Source organism: Motacilla alba, chromosome 3, assembly GCF_015832195.1.
Source record: "Motacilla alba alba isolate MOTALB_02 chromosome 3, Motacilla_alba_V1.0_pri, whole genome shotgun sequence".
Taxonomy (NCBI): domain Eukaryota; kingdom Metazoa; phylum Chordata; class Aves; order Passeriformes; family Motacillidae; genus Motacilla; species Motacilla alba.
In genome coordinates this window covers 15549063-15564622 of record NC_052018.1, presented here as the reverse complement: position 1 = coordinate 15564622, position 15560 = coordinate 15549063, and the positions used below count along the sequence as shown (strand labels likewise).

General features: G+C 45.0%; 1 protein-coding gene across 1 annotated transcript; it reads left to right on the top strand.

Moving 5' to 3' along the window:
* The first annotated feature begins 1477 nt into the window (after positions 1–1477).
* Positions 1478–6853, top strand: RRM2 (ribonucleotide reductase regulatory subunit M2). Its single transcript, XM_038132309.1, has 10 exons — positions 1478–1606; positions 1683–1760; positions 2123–2257; positions 2358–2474; positions 3043–3176; positions 3840–3934; positions 4655–4788; positions 5172–5276; positions 5404–5517; positions 5915–6853. Exons 1-10 carry the CDS (start codon positions 1478–1480, stop codon positions 6065–6067), a joined length of 1194 nt encoding a protein of 397 aa, XP_037988237.1. The 3' UTR covers positions 6068–6853.
* The last annotated feature ends 8707 nt before the right edge of the window (positions 6854–15560 follow it).

The window sequence follows — 15560 nt, the reverse complement described above, 5'->3', positions numbered from 1 at the left end:
TTCTCCTTGCAGAGCCATTATGGTCAGGACAAGGCTTTGATGCCCTGCCATGGGCTTCTGAGAACAGGAGCTGGACTGCAGAGATAGCACAGCTGTGGCATTGTGACAGCCCTTGGCCCAGGGCTTGTGGTGGCTTTGAGGTCCTTTATTGGGGTGGGAGGGTAAATGAGCTTGGGTGGGATGGGGAGGGTGCTGCTCTAGCTCTCTGCCAACCCTCCCAGCAGCTGTAGAGGTGGCAGGAGATAACAGGGACGCTTGAAGCCTTTTGAGAGATGCCTGGTACTCCTGCCTCTAGGACCAACTTCCTGGAACGGAGCAGGAGTGTGTTTGTTTTGGCCCCCTACGAGGGGTTTTGTGGTGCTCACTCTCCTGGGATGGAGATGTATTTGTGACTTGGACACTGACCTGCTAAAATGAATAATCGATTTGAATTTACAGTGTCAGAGGTGGTGCTGGAGGGAAGTGCTTTTGTTTTTCTTCCCAATCCACAGCAGTAAATGTAACATAGTACCATTATACAGTTCTGCTGCGCTCCTGCTCTACCTGCCTCTTCTCCAGCCAAGCACAGCACAGTGCAGAGCCATGCAACTCTTTGTCCCTGGGAACATGCTCAGGTGACAGGCACCAGTCCAGGCCATTCTGCATCCCATGTGACTGAGGGGCCTCCAAATCTCATGGAGCTCCTGGTTTCATTAAAACTGCTTCAGGGAAAACATTTTAGCTGACAGGAGGAGATCCCTTGTGAAATTGGATGAGTAAAACAATGTTGCAACTTAAGTAATAAAAAATAAATGCTGACTTCTAGAAATTATGAATATTCACCACTTCATACCAGTGTTCTCCTTTTCTTGTACTATTTCTTTAAAACACGTGAAACTGGGTGGCACATGGATTTAATTTCTCCAGGAAGCAAATTTTTGCCTCCAAATGCAGGAATGTGGGATTTCTATCCAAATTCAGGCGTCAGTGTTGAAAGTGAAAATGAATGGGTAGATAGGAGGGACCAGAAAAGGGGAAAGCAAGGCGAAGTGCCATTTCCAGACCTGTACCCCAAACCCAGGTTACGTTCTCCTACCCAGACACGAGCTGTGGACTCTTCCACCGCAGCCGAATCTTTCCCGAGCAGGCTGAGGCGCAGGTCCCGCGCTCGGAGCTCCCTTTGCAGGAGCGGGGCGGGAGCGGCCGCGCTCTCCCGCCTTACCCGCGCGCTCTTGGCGCCAAAGCGGAGGGCGGGGCGCTTCCTCCCGCCGCCGCCGCCACAATGGGAGGCGGGGCCCGATCCGCGGCACCAGCCAATGGGAGCGCGGAGGCGGGCGGAGGCGGGCGTGGCGAGGGCTGTGAGTGGTCAGCCGCCGTTCTGGCGCCAACTTCGAAGCGGATATAAGGGCCGGCGCGGCACCGCTCCCGCTCCTGCCGCCCGTCCCGCCGCCGCCGCTCCTCCTGCCGCTGCCGCTGCTGCGCCTTCGCGCCTTCAGCCATGCTGTCCGCCCGCGCCCCGCTCGCCGCCCGCCGCGACCAGCCCCAGGTGTCGCCCAAGAAGAGCCAGTCTCCTATGAAGAGTCTGTCGCCCATGAAAGGATTGGCGCTGAGCAACAAGGAGAACACGGTGAGCGCCCGCCCGCCCTCACACCCCCCGCCCGGCAGCGCCGCATTGCGCTCACCCTGCCCCTTTCTCCCCGCAGCCCCCCACGCTCAGCAGCGCCCGTGTACTGGCCAGCAAGACGGCCCGCAAGATCTTCCAGGAGGGCGACGGCAATCCGGTGAGTGTAGAACGCCCGGGCACCGCGCCCGCCCTTGTCCTGTTCACCGGGGCCTCTTGCAGCCCCCGCTCCGCTCCTCTCCTCTCTCCCTATCGGTGTTCTCTCCCTTCTGCCCCCGTCCGAGCCCGCTGGTCCCGCCGGGCATTGCACGCCCGCCCCTCTCCCTCAGCGGGCGTCTCTCCACCCTCCCGGGCCCTTCTCCTTCAGCTCCTTCTCCTCGTCCAGCCCCTCTCCCTCGGAGGGGTCTTTCCGTCCTCCCAGCCCTTCTCCCTCGGGGGTCTCCCCCGAGCTGCCGCCCTCAGTGTCCCTCCAAAGCCCGGCCCCGCCCCGAGCCAGCCCGAGCCGTTCTCCCGCCATTCCAGGTGCCGCGGGGCGCGGAGGAGGAGGAGCCGCTGCTGCGGGAGAACCCCCGCCGCTTCGTCATCTTCCCCATCCAGTACCACGACATCTGGCAGATGTACAAGAAGGCCGAGGCCTCCTTCTGGACGGCCGAGGAGGTGAGGGGTGGGCGGCCACGGCCCCTCCTGCCGCTGCCCGCAGCCCGGGACGGGCCTTCCACCGGAGAATCCCTTCCTTATTTATCCTGTAATGTTTTAGGTGGACCTTTCCAAAGACCTCCAGCACTGGGAGTCCCTGAAGCCTGAGGAGAAGTACTTCATTTCTCATGTCCTCGCCTTCTTTGCTGCCAGTGATGGCATTGTCAACGAGAACTTGGTGAGTGTGTCCAAAGTCCCCACAGAAATATCAGTTTGGGTAGATAACAAGATAACTCACATGTTCAGCATGCTTGCTGTGGCTGATCCAGCTGGTTTGCTGGATCATGGAGTGCTGCATACAGGTTTTAGAACACATAGGGCTGTCCTGTGTTAATTATTGAATTGGGATTGGTTTTGTAATCTCAAAGTTTGCTCGCTCCCCATTATTGAATTGGGATTGGTTTTGTAATCTCAAAGTTTGCTCGCTCCCCATTGGGTACTGAGTGCTGCCCTACAGTAGCACTTGGCTGTTTCACAGCCCTTGTTCTGCTTCTACCCTCTGTGCTCTTCTTCCTAATGGGGGATGATTGAAACTAAAACATTGTCCAATTTCCCATGGGACCAAAGAATACCTTCTGACTTGAAAGTCTGAGGGGTTGCTGCTTTGTACATTGCTGTTAGCAATCCACATATCTGGAAATAATCAGAAGATTTTGTGGGCTGATCCATGACTGGTCCATACAGCATTAATGTATCTAACCTGCAAATCACAAACACTTTTGCAAATGCTTATTTATTTCCTCTAGGTGGAGCGGTTCAGTCAAGAAGTACAAATCACAGAAGCTCGTTGTTTCTATGGCTTCCAGATTGCCATGGAAAATATACATTCAGAAATGTACAGTCTTCTCATTGACACCTACATTAAGGATTCAAAGGAGAGGTTTGTACTGCTTGATGATGAAAAGTTCAGAACTCAGTAAATACTCAGAATTTAGCTAATGCATGTCAATTGTTCTCTGACTTTCATTCAGGCTATTTTAGTATGTAAATTAGGCTTATATAAAAAGCCACTGCTGTTTACGAGCAGTTTTACTTCACAATATCTTTTTTCATCTGAGGTGTAAGACCTTGCTTACCTTAAGAGTGAAACTGGAATCACTCAGAACTGAAATAAAGAAATTACACAGTGTAAAGGGTGGAGCAGTCAAAGGGAGTATATTAAGTTTTAAGTGAGTTTTATTGTTACTTAAAATGCTTGCTGTGTCGTACCTACATGAGAGGTCTGATGCCTTCATACTGTAAAGTGGATCCTGGTCAATCTCTAGTTTGGACTGCCTTGTTCAAGAACACTTGGTGAGACAGTTCTCCCTGTGACAGTGTAATGGCAGTTCAGGAGAAGCGGTGTTGATGTGATGGGTATGTGAAGGAAAAAGTAGTTGATTGGAACAAATAGAGTTACACTGGTGCCAGATAAGAGGGAGAAGGGCAATTACGAGGATGGAGGTGCAGAGCATCTTCAAGTGATCAATACTGTTTATGGCAGTGAATCCTTATTTTGCTGGTTGTGCTGATGTCTTATCCTAATGAGTTTTATCTTTCTCAGGGAATTTCTTTTCAATGCTATTGAAACGTTGCCATGTGTTAAAAAGAAGGCAGATTGGGCCATGTGCTGGATTGGGGACAAGAAAGCAACATATGGTGAGTACATTTATTGGAAACAGTGAAATTCCCCTCCTAAAGATAGAGGAACCACCAGATTTCACAATTAACAGGGATTATTGCTGTCAGAGAGTACATGCTTTCCTGCTCTCCAGTATAAGACACTGGTATAATTCTGAATGTGAAGAAAATAATTTTCATCTTCAAGTGAGCTACTGACAGGAGATCTTTGTAAAATTGCTTACATGATGAATAATAAGGTCATGTGGCAATCATGTCTGACTGTCTAATCAAACTGTAAATTGCTGCCACATGTCAGGGCATGTCATGGCCATCTGTAGCCAGTAGACATGTCTGGTTGGAGACTAGCTCTTCTGCCTTGGTGATTCCTTCAAAGGTGAGATGGTACAACTCATTATTTCATTAGTATTGAAACATTTTTCATGGCCGAAGATGAGCAGACACTGACTTAAATCAGCTGCCAAAATGACTGCTCCTTTTAGTGGGCCATCTGAGAAAGGATAGTACTGAGGGTTGACCCAGGGGGAAGGAGCCTTGGCTTCAGCAACTTGGGAGCTACTCTGATTAGTTCTCATGTTTGTTTTGTTTAATGATCAGAAGTCTCTAATAATTTCTAAGCACAGCCCATAATACACTTAGGCAGAAACAACTTCATTTGCTTTGCAGGATGCCAGTTTGCAACTGCTGTGTATCAATCCTGTTTTCTGCGTGGTATTACTGTCAATCTTCTCTCAACAGGAGAACGTGTAGTAGCCTTTGCAGCTGTGGAAGGAATCTTCTTTTCTGGCTCTTTTGCATCAATTTTTTGGCTGAAGAAAAGAGGATTAATGCCTGGACTCACTTTTTCTAATGAACTCATCAGTAGAGATGAGGTATGAGTCAAATTCTAGCAGTTAAGATGGTAATGTGCCACAGTGGTTCAAAGTAATGACACTCAGTTGGAGCCTATATTGTAAAACAGTATATTTAGAAACAGGCAGACTGTAAAGCTCACTAAAGTGTGTAGACATGTGTCATTGTGGATCTTGCAGAGGCATGTGAATGAATTTAGCATTTTACTTCCTCTAAAGTGATGGTGGAAGGGTTCTCACCAATGCTTGCAGCTGCTGTGCCTCACGCTGGCAGAACTTGCTTGTGATGCCTTCTGGTGAGGCAGAAATGGTCTCTAGGAAAGACAAGCGTGGCAAAGGTGATGCCACTTTGTGCTCTCTTAAATCAGTGTCCCTGGAATAACTTTCTGGAACTTTTTTTCCAGGGTTTGCACTGTGATTTTGCCTGCCTCATGTTCAAGCACTTGATACACAAACCATCAGAGGAGAGAGTAAAGGAAATCATCATGAATGCTGTTCTCATAGAACAGGTAAGTGTCTGCCTCTTGTTTAGGAGCTTCCTTGCAATCAAAGCTGGGGAGCTGTTGGGCATACAACTACCCTAGATGATAGAGAGTGGATGCCAGTTTCTGTACATAAAATGCTTGTTATCTGCAGGAATTCTTGACGGAAGCACTGCCTGTGAAGCTGATTGGCATGAACTGCACTTTAATGAAACAGTACATCGAGTTTGTGGCAGACCGGCTTATGCTGGAACTGGGATTTAACAAGGTGAGGCTCTAATAAACTGAATGTTTCATGGGGAAAAGATAATGTTAATTTCCTCCAGAAATCCAAATCCTAAATTGGCTACAGCAGTATTGTTTTAACTTGTAAAATGATTTAGCAGTCCTGATGCTGCATTCTGTTTGGAGACTCACAGAACAAAGAGCAAGAGGATGCTATGGAAAAAGCTGTCTTAGTAGTTGTGCTTCTTTAGCTCCTTTACTGTCGCTAAAAGAAGACAGGAACCGATAGAGTAGAGAAGGCTCGGGGCAGAGATTTTTTGTTCATTACCTAGTAAGGCTGCTGATGCTGCCATTAGGCTCCTTCCAACTGATCTCTAAAGCTCTTGCATACTGAAAATGTCAGCACCTGTGGTGACTACAGAATTGCCTGTGTGTTTCAGATATACAAAGCAGAGAATCCTTTTGACTTCATGGAAAACATCTCTCTGGAAGGCAAGACAAATTTCTTTGAGAAGCGAGTAGGTGAATATCAGAGGATGGGAGTCATGTCAAATCCCACAGACAACTCTTTCACCCTGGATGCGGAGTTCTAAGCGACCTGGAGCCATGTGCATTAATGTGCATCCTGCCCTGCCTACAGGGAAACACCCAGTGTGCTGAGCCACGCTGTGACTTGCTTGCTGTACTGCAATCCCACTCTTGTAAAGTGTGGTGATTACTGGTATACTTCAGAAGGCTGGTGCAGCTCCAGCAGTAAAACCCCTTGTAATTAGATTTTACCGATGGTATTAATGCATAGGATGCTCAGGTGTATCTTACAGCACATGCTATTCCACTCCATGAAAGATACAGGTACTTCTTTCTGCAAGGTGGGAGGTTGTGGGCATTGACCCTGGCTTCTGCTGTTCTCACCATAAACAGAGGAGCAGTTAAAAAATTCCAGTTGTAAATTTGTTGAATAGTCTAGAAAACTCTGGAGGCAACTACATGATGACCTCACTGCTTTTTTAGCAGGTTTTAAGTTTACCATTTTAACTATTTTAATAGTTTGTACATAAACCTGGCACTTTAATGTTTAAAATAAACAACTGTCTTGTAATATTCAGCAATAGTAAAATGCATGTCAAAATCTTTTGCAGCCTAACCCTTTTATGACTTGTGCTTCTTTCTGGGTATGTAATTTAAAAATGGTGCTGTGAATTAAACTATTCATCTTGAAATATATCAAAGAACAGGAAGAAACTTTGTATGAAAGGTGAAGAACTAAATGGGATATTCTGGGTAGTGAAAAATAAGATGTAGCTTACTGGTGGACTTGATTGCTTTTTCTTTAATACCTGGGAACAGTATTTCATGTAATAAAGAGCTGGTTGGACTCAATGTTGGCTTCAGTGTTCCAATGGGCAAGTTGTGTGCTGATTTCCTTTTGAATTGCAGCTTTTCTGAGGAAATGCAAGGTCTTCAGGAAATAGCTGCTTAGTCATGTGGTTGATAGATAACAAGTGAAATTGTTGTGCTTAGCTCTGACTTTCAGACTGCACTAAACAAATGATGCTTCAGGGTAAATTCAGCTAAGTCGGGCTGGTGCAGTATTCTGAGCTTTTCATGGTGCCAGTTAGGTCTTGGTTTTAATATTTAGCAGTAGTGAAAACAATGTATACACTACACCATGGTTATTCCACACTAAACGAAGTAGTAAAAAGGAGTATGTTTTATATAACTGATGTGAGTGGTCTGAAGGAATCCCTCTGGTCTCAGTTCCTGGAAATTATCTGCAGTGAGATGAAATGACAGTGGGATAGACTGAAGATGGGCTACTGCCTTGCTGTATGTACAGAAGGAGTTTATCCATTATTTAGTCTAATATTCAGCAAGGAATGTTCTGCAAGCCTTTCTTTCCTCTAGCTTAGTTAAAGTGAATAAGCTTTATAAAACTCAAAACCTTTTCCTTCAGAAGAAAGAAACTGGAGTTCGCTTCTTGCTGCTCAAATGCTCCCTCTTAAAGCACAGTATTTGTGGTGTTTCTTTGAGAGTGCTGCCTTGGTGTAAAATTAACTGGCTTGCTGGGCTTCGCTCTTGATTGCACTGAAGGCAATGGTGTGTGACTGCTCTTCCCCTGAGTCTGAAGCTAGCAGGATGCACAAGGCGATCCTAGGGAGAAAACCCCAATAAATGATTTAAAACCTCCTGAGTCTGGAATTCAAGATGGAGGACTGTTAACTGACAACTCAAATGGCATTGCAGCACTGGTGCTGCTGCCAGGTCAGTGACTGCAGTGGCCTGAGAATAATGTATTAGGAACTGCAATAGGGATGTGCTAAATTGGACAGCCAGACACATTATTTTGAAGCATTGAAATTTAATACTTGTTTTCTGCCTAAATACCAGCATTTCCTCCTCAGCAAATTGGGCTTTGTGCTTTTTTTTTTGGCTTCTCTCAGCAGTCAAAGCTTTGATCAAATTAAGTGATAAAAGTACCAGAAGTCAGAATGTTAAGGCTATATTGTTTAGAGCACAAAGGAGACAGTAATAAAATACCAAGATTAGTTTGGACCTGAGTGTGATTTAGCAGCATTCAATTTATATTCAAATCTGTTAATTTATATACTCAGATGATGTAGAGAAAGAGTAAAACCTCTGATCTATGAGTAGGGTCTACCTGTATTACAGCCATCTCTTCTCATTTGATTCTTGGTATGTGCCAAGGATCAATATGCAAACAATTAGGGCAGATTTAATCTGCTCTCTGCAATCCTGGGAAATAGGAAGTGCATCTGTTTTCAACATAATATAGGACTGCTAGGAATGGATATGATGGCCAAGTAATCAGTTATAATGGGTGGTAGGAAGAATGTCCCTTTTAGCCAAGCATTGCTCTTATGGGATAATAGATACTGTAGCTGGGCACCCATTAGAGATGGATTAGCTAAGAATTAGAAGTCATTCAACAGAACAAGGCTTGCTGTGGCTGCTGGTAATCTTATTCGTGCTGCTGATGTCTAAATGCCTTAGGTGTGGTATATGTACTTGCTGTAATGCAAGTCAGTTTTTCCTGTACAGTCTGGAGAGAAGCTGTGCATCTGATCCTACCTATTTTAATTCTCTGTTCTCACAAGGGTTGAAATGTCTTGCTGTTGTTTAGTTTGAACAGATTATGTCCAAGTCTTGATGAAACACTTGTTTACTGAAAACAGATTACTTTCCAATTTGACTGCCACACCAGTTGTTTGGACACTTGATCCTCTTAAGAATTGAGGAGATAAGTCTTTTATTTCTTTAAAAAAATAAACTAATACTCTCTCAAATAAATTTCAATGCAAATTGAAATGGCCCTTTGGAATATATTTTGAAATGGAGTTGGAAGAGCCAGGAGAGATTTGAAGTGATGAAGGTGCAGATGTTTTTATTCGTGAGTGAATCAGAGTGGCTGTCTGGTAGGCTGTCTGCAATTGCCACAGAAAAGTGGAAAGTGATTAGGCTAGTAGAGGAAAAAATACTGAGGGGTAAGTAAAACTGGATGTGTTTGAGGCTGCAGCAGCAATGCTCTAATGTCAGTGGTAAATTTATGCATAACTGATCCCTAGCTGTCCCCTGTGTTTCTTTATTGCTGTTAAAATTAATGGCTTTTAATAGCAGCAGATAAAATGGGAGAAGAGTGAGTAACCTCAAGCATAGTTTTTCCTGTTACATTTTTTATTGTAATTTGTTAAAAAAGCCAAACACAGGGGTTCAGGTAAGAAAGCTTCCACAACTCCTTAATTGACACATTTTCACTTCACATTACATGTCAAATGTTAAAATCTTGACAATGATTGACAGTGATAAGAAGCAACCTAATGTCAGCCTTGTCCTCAGGAAGTAACTGCAACATCAGAGTGTAACAAGTAGAAAATCCCCTGATTTCTCAAATTTCCTGGGGTGATTACAGGAATTTGTGCCCAGAAGACGTCAGAGAGCAATTGCAGCTGCTCGTGCCTGCAACAGGGCACAGTCAGCTTGTGAATCTGAAGGCACTTTAACAGTCTGGTGTGATCCCTGAAGGGGTAACCACTTCCTCCACCATTTCTCAATCAGAAACTTTGCCAGGCAGAAGCAGAGCGTGAATGCAGTTGTCTTATTCCAATCCTATTTTTCACAGTCTGCTTTTTTTATAGCTGTTGATTACCTCTTGGAGCTTTGGCTCCTCTTTTTTGTGCATAATGTACTATGAGAAGTAAATACTTTCATGAGGACAGGTTTAAGAGCTACAGGGTTAAGTCTCATGTCCTGTTTGCTGATGGACAGCTAGTTTTTTATTAGGAATTCATCCCTTGGGAGTGTTTCTGAGATCCTATGATCCACATAGACTATCTTGGTTTCTGGTAAAACAATCCTTACATTAAGAATGGTGAAAGATTAAGCTAATAGGAAAAATGTCTAATGTGTGTCAGACACTGGTTTTACATTTCAAGTTATGCCCAATGGATTTTTGAAATAATGATAATATTGATGCTTCCTGTGCCTGCAGAGAAATGAGGGGGAAATCCCTTTAGAGAATATCTCAGCCCCCAGTGATGAGATCTTACTGATCTCATTAATCAGCAGATAAATGGTAGTATTTGTAGTTTAGTATCTGCTCTTAGAGATAGGTGTGGGACCCTGGATTGGGTGAAGAAAGAATACCAGCTGTTAGTCTCTCTCCCTCCCTTTTTTTTTTTTTTAACTTCAAATATCTGGAGAAAAATGCGTTAGTGGAATGTTCTTGCAATTCTCCCAAATAACCAAATTACTCCTGCTTTTCTCCTGTTTATTTTGCAGTGTGTATTTTGTGCCACAAGTGATACCACTTTGTCCATACAGCACTTTGGAGCGTTTCCCTGATGCTGAACAAGTGTTGAGGTTTTTCTCTTGGCCTAAGGGTGAAGACTCCAGTGCTGGATGAACTCAAGTGCTTCTGAGATGCTGACTGGGGAAAAAAATATCCCAGACCAGTTTGTGCTACCTGTCACTGGTAAGTAATTTGCATTTTCTAATTACTGTAGGACTTAGCCGAAGGTAGGGGAGAGTTTGCAGTTCTTAGGTGTCCAAATCTTGAGTGTTGAGCTTGCAAAAAGCCTCCAAAATGTTGAGCTGTATTTCTGATTTTTTTGGGGGCCGGGGGTGCTGCTACTTCTGTTACAAAGTGCTGCTGATATAATCAGGCTTGGGTCATTCTTGTACCCCCTGGATTGGGCCTAGCAGAGAGTTGAGTTCAATTTTTTGCTAGATTTTCATTTTAACAAGGATCTGGTAAATGGATTGTCAGGTAGATAAGACTTAATGCCATCCAAACAAATTGTGGGGTAATGAAGCCTGTCATAGGAAGACTGAGGTATTTGGCCCCAGAGAAAGATGCCTGCAGGTATTTATTTGCAGATGGACTGATATTCAGGCAAATTAGTTCTTGCAATCTAAGTATATCCTGCATATATTCCTGGAGAAAGGGTACCTCTGGATCCCTGGCTCCAAAGGTGCAGCACCAGGGAAGGACAGTGCATTTCTGTTCATTCCACATTCCTGCTTCATGCTCATCTGAATCTTTGGCAGATGAGCATTTACACAGCACTTACACAGCATTTTATTTCACATTTTGATGGTGGTTTCTGATACCTTTAGCCACACTGACAGGTGTTTTTCCTGTTGTTCTCTTAGGTAGGCAGCTGCACACCTTGTTTGTCCTTTCAGTCAGAATCCAGCTCCAGGTGCTCCTGAAGGTGTTCCCCAGTGCTCTAACTCAGAGACATTTGTGAACTCGTGTAGATCCAGGGCAGGCAGGAGCAAACACCAGCCTTGTGTTGCCTGTTTTCCAGCATCCTTCTGCATCCTTCTGGGCTGCTCTGCTGCCAGGGACTGCAGTGAGTCTGCTTTCTCACTGGCGTTGGCCAAAGCTTCCCTGCTTCTCTCTGGAAGATGTTGCCTCATTAAAATGAAAATATTTTGTCAGCACTTATCTCCCAAATACTCAACCAGGAAAGCCGTGATATGATTCAAAATCAAGATGAAGCATTTGGCTTCAGCAGTGTTTTTTGTGGTGGCTCTAGCACTTCCTGTAATGATTTTGGTTTGATGTGATCCGGGAGTTTGCAGTGAGTATGTTTAAGTGCTTCAGAATGGATCTTTATCTTCCTAGCCCTGGATCTCTGCTCTGGGAGACATTGAAATGTATTCTTCTGATTCAGGACACAAACAGCAGTCATGAGTTGCCACATGCTTTACTTTAATCCTGATTCTATAAGTAGCAAAGATTATGGTGACAGTTGCATTTCCATATCTCTGTCTCTTCTTAGTATTTAATTGAATGATTTATCTCTTCTTGAATTTGTTTTCAAGGTGAACCTCAAAAAAGAAATAACAAAACTCTTGCACTTCCTTGCTTTAAAAGTTAACATTTAGCAGGTACCAGTGGCTTGGCAGGGAAACTGTGGAGCAATGAGCAGGTTTTGGGTGAAGGTAAGAAACAGGATTGGAGGAAGGCAGTATTTTAGAAAGGGACGTTTAAAGATAGGGAAACATTGGCTGGGGCGAGTGTTTAGTGTCTGTTCTGGCTGTAAATGTCTTCAATGTCACTTAAATGCAATGTCAGCTATAAGGAGGACTAAATGTAATTCACTCATAAAAGGAATTGAAATATTAAATGTATATTGGATTTGGTAATAACTTTAGGCAGAACACACTAGGTTTATTGGAGGGTTAGCAATAACTTTGCTGTTTCAATTACTGCTTGTGAAAATTGCATCTCATTCTATTGATAAAACTACTGCAGTTACTCTTGATGATACTATAAATATGTAGAGATATACAGACTTTGGAAAACTTATTCTGATCGGGGTTTACTGCAGTGTGTGGATTAAAACTGGCGAATGTTGGGCGACCTAACAGGATTATTTTAAATACACATTTTCATAAAATGGTTATCCCTTGTCAAATTGAAAAGCTATTTACTATGCTAAATAGGCTAATTTTATGGCAAGTTTTAAATTTTGCCACCTTTCCATTATTTAGCTGTGATGCTGCATTTGCTGCTAAATCCCTGGGATTGTATGTGAAGAGTTGGATGGCTGAGTTGCATTTAATTTAATTAAAGCAAAAATATTTCAAATAAAATATTAAATATTGCCGTGTAGATATTGAAGAAGCAGATGTGATTTTACCACTTATAGCCCCAAATAACACATGCAAAAAGCAGATTGTGAAACATTTAAAAATGCCTATACACTCAAGTGTAGCTCTGCATGTTCCCCAGAAGAGGGAATTTTGTGTGGCTTAGGGAAAATTGTTCCCCATGATGTAGTTTTGTTTGAAGAAGCCATTTGGGAAAGGGCTTTCCAAAACCTCATCTCACAGCTGGTCCCAGAGGTTGTGTTGAGGTGAGCAGCAGGGGCAGGTTGGCAGGGTGCTGCTGTGCCCCTTGGGGTGGCACATGTGGTTCTGGAGATCTCCGGGAAGTGTGTGTTCCCATGACCTGCCACCCCTCCTCGTGTCTGCTCACACCCCACTGCTCTGCTACCTCAAATGTTCTCTTTCCTCTGTCTCATTGTGGAGTAATTTGTGCCGTAACAGGTTCCCTGTCTCAAGCAGTACACGTGGCTGTCACCAGGGGGGCTCCTTGGTAAAGAAAGCAACAGCTGCTCCAGCAGTTCGGTGACACTGCCAAGCACTGGCTGTTTATGAAGTGCCAGGTGGCTGTCACACCTGGGGGAGAGCTGCCTGCAGGAGCTCTCCCTCCCTGTGTGAATGGGATGTGGGCACACTGGCTGCTTTACTGAGTGCAGGGCAAGAGGCTGCACGTGCAAATCCTGCTCTGCTCAGGATTTCGCAGCAGGCTGGTTCCTTCAATGGGGTGCAGGCTGCTGTGTTTTTGGGGGGAGCTGCCTGTTCTGCAGCATGGGTGCTTTTCTTATGACCTCACAGACATGGGACTAAGTGGCCTGGTGGCCAAGAAGGCCAAAGGCATCCTGGCCTGTACCAGGAACAGTGTGGTCAGCAGGAGCAGGGAGGTCATTGTTCCCCAGTACTTGGCACTGGTGAGGCCACACGTGAGTGCTGTGTCCCGTTCTGGCCCCTCCGTTTGGGAAGGATGTTGAGATTCTTGAGCACATCCAGAGGAGGGCAATGAGGCTGGTGAGGGGCTTGGAACACAAGCCCTGTGAGGAACGACTGAGGGAGCTGGGGGTGTTCAGCCTGCATAAAAGGAGACTCAGAGGTGACCTTATCACTCTCTACAACTTCCTGAAGGGTAGTTGTATTCAGGTGGGGGTTGGTCTTTTTCTCCAGGCAGTAACTGATAGAATGAGAGGGGACAGTCTCAAGCTGCAACAAAGGAAATATAGGTTGGATATTAGGAAAAAGTTTTTCATGCAAAGGGTGATAAAGTACTGGAATGGCCTGCCCAGGAAGGTGGTGGAGTCACCACCCCTGGATGTGTTTAAAAACAGACTGGATGTGGCACTCGGTGCCATGGTTTTGTTGAGGTGTCAGGGAACGGGTTGAACTCGATGATCTTGAAGGTCTCTTCCAACCTTGTGATTCTGTGATTCTGTAAATGGAAGTGCATTGTATGTGCTAATTCGCCATGCAACACGACAGCAGAGGATAGGAGTGGTTTTCTTGTAGATGTGTCATGTATTTTAGTGAATGACAGACCTCTGTTTGTGCTCTCTTTCCTTCACCTCTCTGAGACCCCTTTTTGGACTGTGCTGGGCTCTTTTTGGGGTGCTGGGGCCATAGCAAACAAGCAGTATAGCTCCTGTAGAGAAGGACTTCTTAGGGTGCCACCCCAAGTGCTCTCAGTGGGCAGACATCCTAATGTCTGTTAATCTTAACTTCTTCCCTCAGGAGTCAAGGTCATGGTTCTCCTTGAAGCCTTCAGCAGATAAAAGCAGTCCAAGCAGAAAGGTGGATTTAATGGGATGAGAAGAGAGCAGAGAGGGGCTTTTTGTTCTGTCCTATAGATCCTCTAATTGGGGTTGGTTCTGAGCGCAGGGTAGTGTCAGTCCAGGAATAATTATTTGGGTGCAATCATAAGCTGAATTGAGGTTGAGGGGTTAAAGGTGGATTTATTAGGCCTGAACCTCTGCTGCTGAGCAAAAGCATCAGGTGATACTTAAAGCAGATAGAAGGGGGAGTGCATCTGACTTGCAGCAAAAAAAAACGTGTATTGCTGTGCTGGTGGTTCATCTAAAATTCATTTTAAATGGGCTGTGCTGTAAACTGAGATGTTACATCTCCTGAACTGCACAAGTGCAGGGGCTCCCTGTGGGGTGGCTTTGAGGACTGAACCTGTGTTCATACTGCTCCCAGCCCAAAGGTGTTGGGATGTGGCTCTTGGCAGCGGATGGGGCTGGCTGCAGTGTGGTGCCCAACCTCAGCTCTTCCTGCTGCAGCCTCACCACCCCTGGGCACAGCAGCATCTGCTTCTGACTGTCACTTGTACCAGCCCCCATCCAGAAAAAGCTCTCCAACAGCAACTGCACTTCAGAGCTGCCACAAATGCCTGGTGTGAAAATTCACTTTTCCCTGGCTGAGATGAGCCCTGAAAGCCATTTGGGGATTAGTTGTGCCCTGCTTATCACATATTAAAAACATAGTAGGTTTATCTTGCCTCCTCTACATGCAAACAGGCAGAAGCCACCTAGAAGTGCCATGGTAACGGGCTGAAGCGATGCTGCCTGCAGTGCTGCAGGTCCTGAGCCTGCAGCTGCTCCAGGTATTCACTGAGCTCTGTTGACAAAGCGCTGGGGTTGTGAGACTTACTCTAAATATTTGCCAGAAAGTTTGCTTGGGGAAGGTGAATACTGTGATACAGGATAGCTAAAAATAGAGTTCTTGCTGAGAATTTTGGGGTGTTTGGTTTCATGGCGTGAGATGTGATTTTCAGGAGAGTTGTACATCTCTGTTCCCTCCTCCCTGTTCAATCACAGCAGCTTTGAAAATCAGGCCTTTTGTGCCTCCCAAAATCAAGTTCTTAAATAAAATAGAAGATGGAGTAATGAAAAAAATAGATCTTGAAGTCATACTAGTGAGGGTTTATTATGGGGGTTGTTAATGCCCCGTGTGTCATTTCAGAGT

What these genes read in the sequence shown, in the direction of transcription:
- RRM2 (XM_038132309.1), top strand. Translation starts at nt 1,478, where the DNA reads ATGCTGTCCGCCCGCGCCCCGCTCGCCGCCCGCCGCGACCAGCCCCAG. An exon ending in ATGCTGTTCTCATAGAACAG is followed by an intron (nt 5,277 to 5,403) that starts GTAAGTGTCTGC and finishes TGTTATCTGCAG; the next exon opens with GAATTCTTGACGGAAGCACT. An exon ending in TGGAACTGGGATTTAACAAG is followed by an intron (nt 5,518 to 5,914) that starts GTGAGGCTCTAA and finishes TGTGTGTTTCAG; the next exon opens with ATATACAAAGCAGAGAATCC.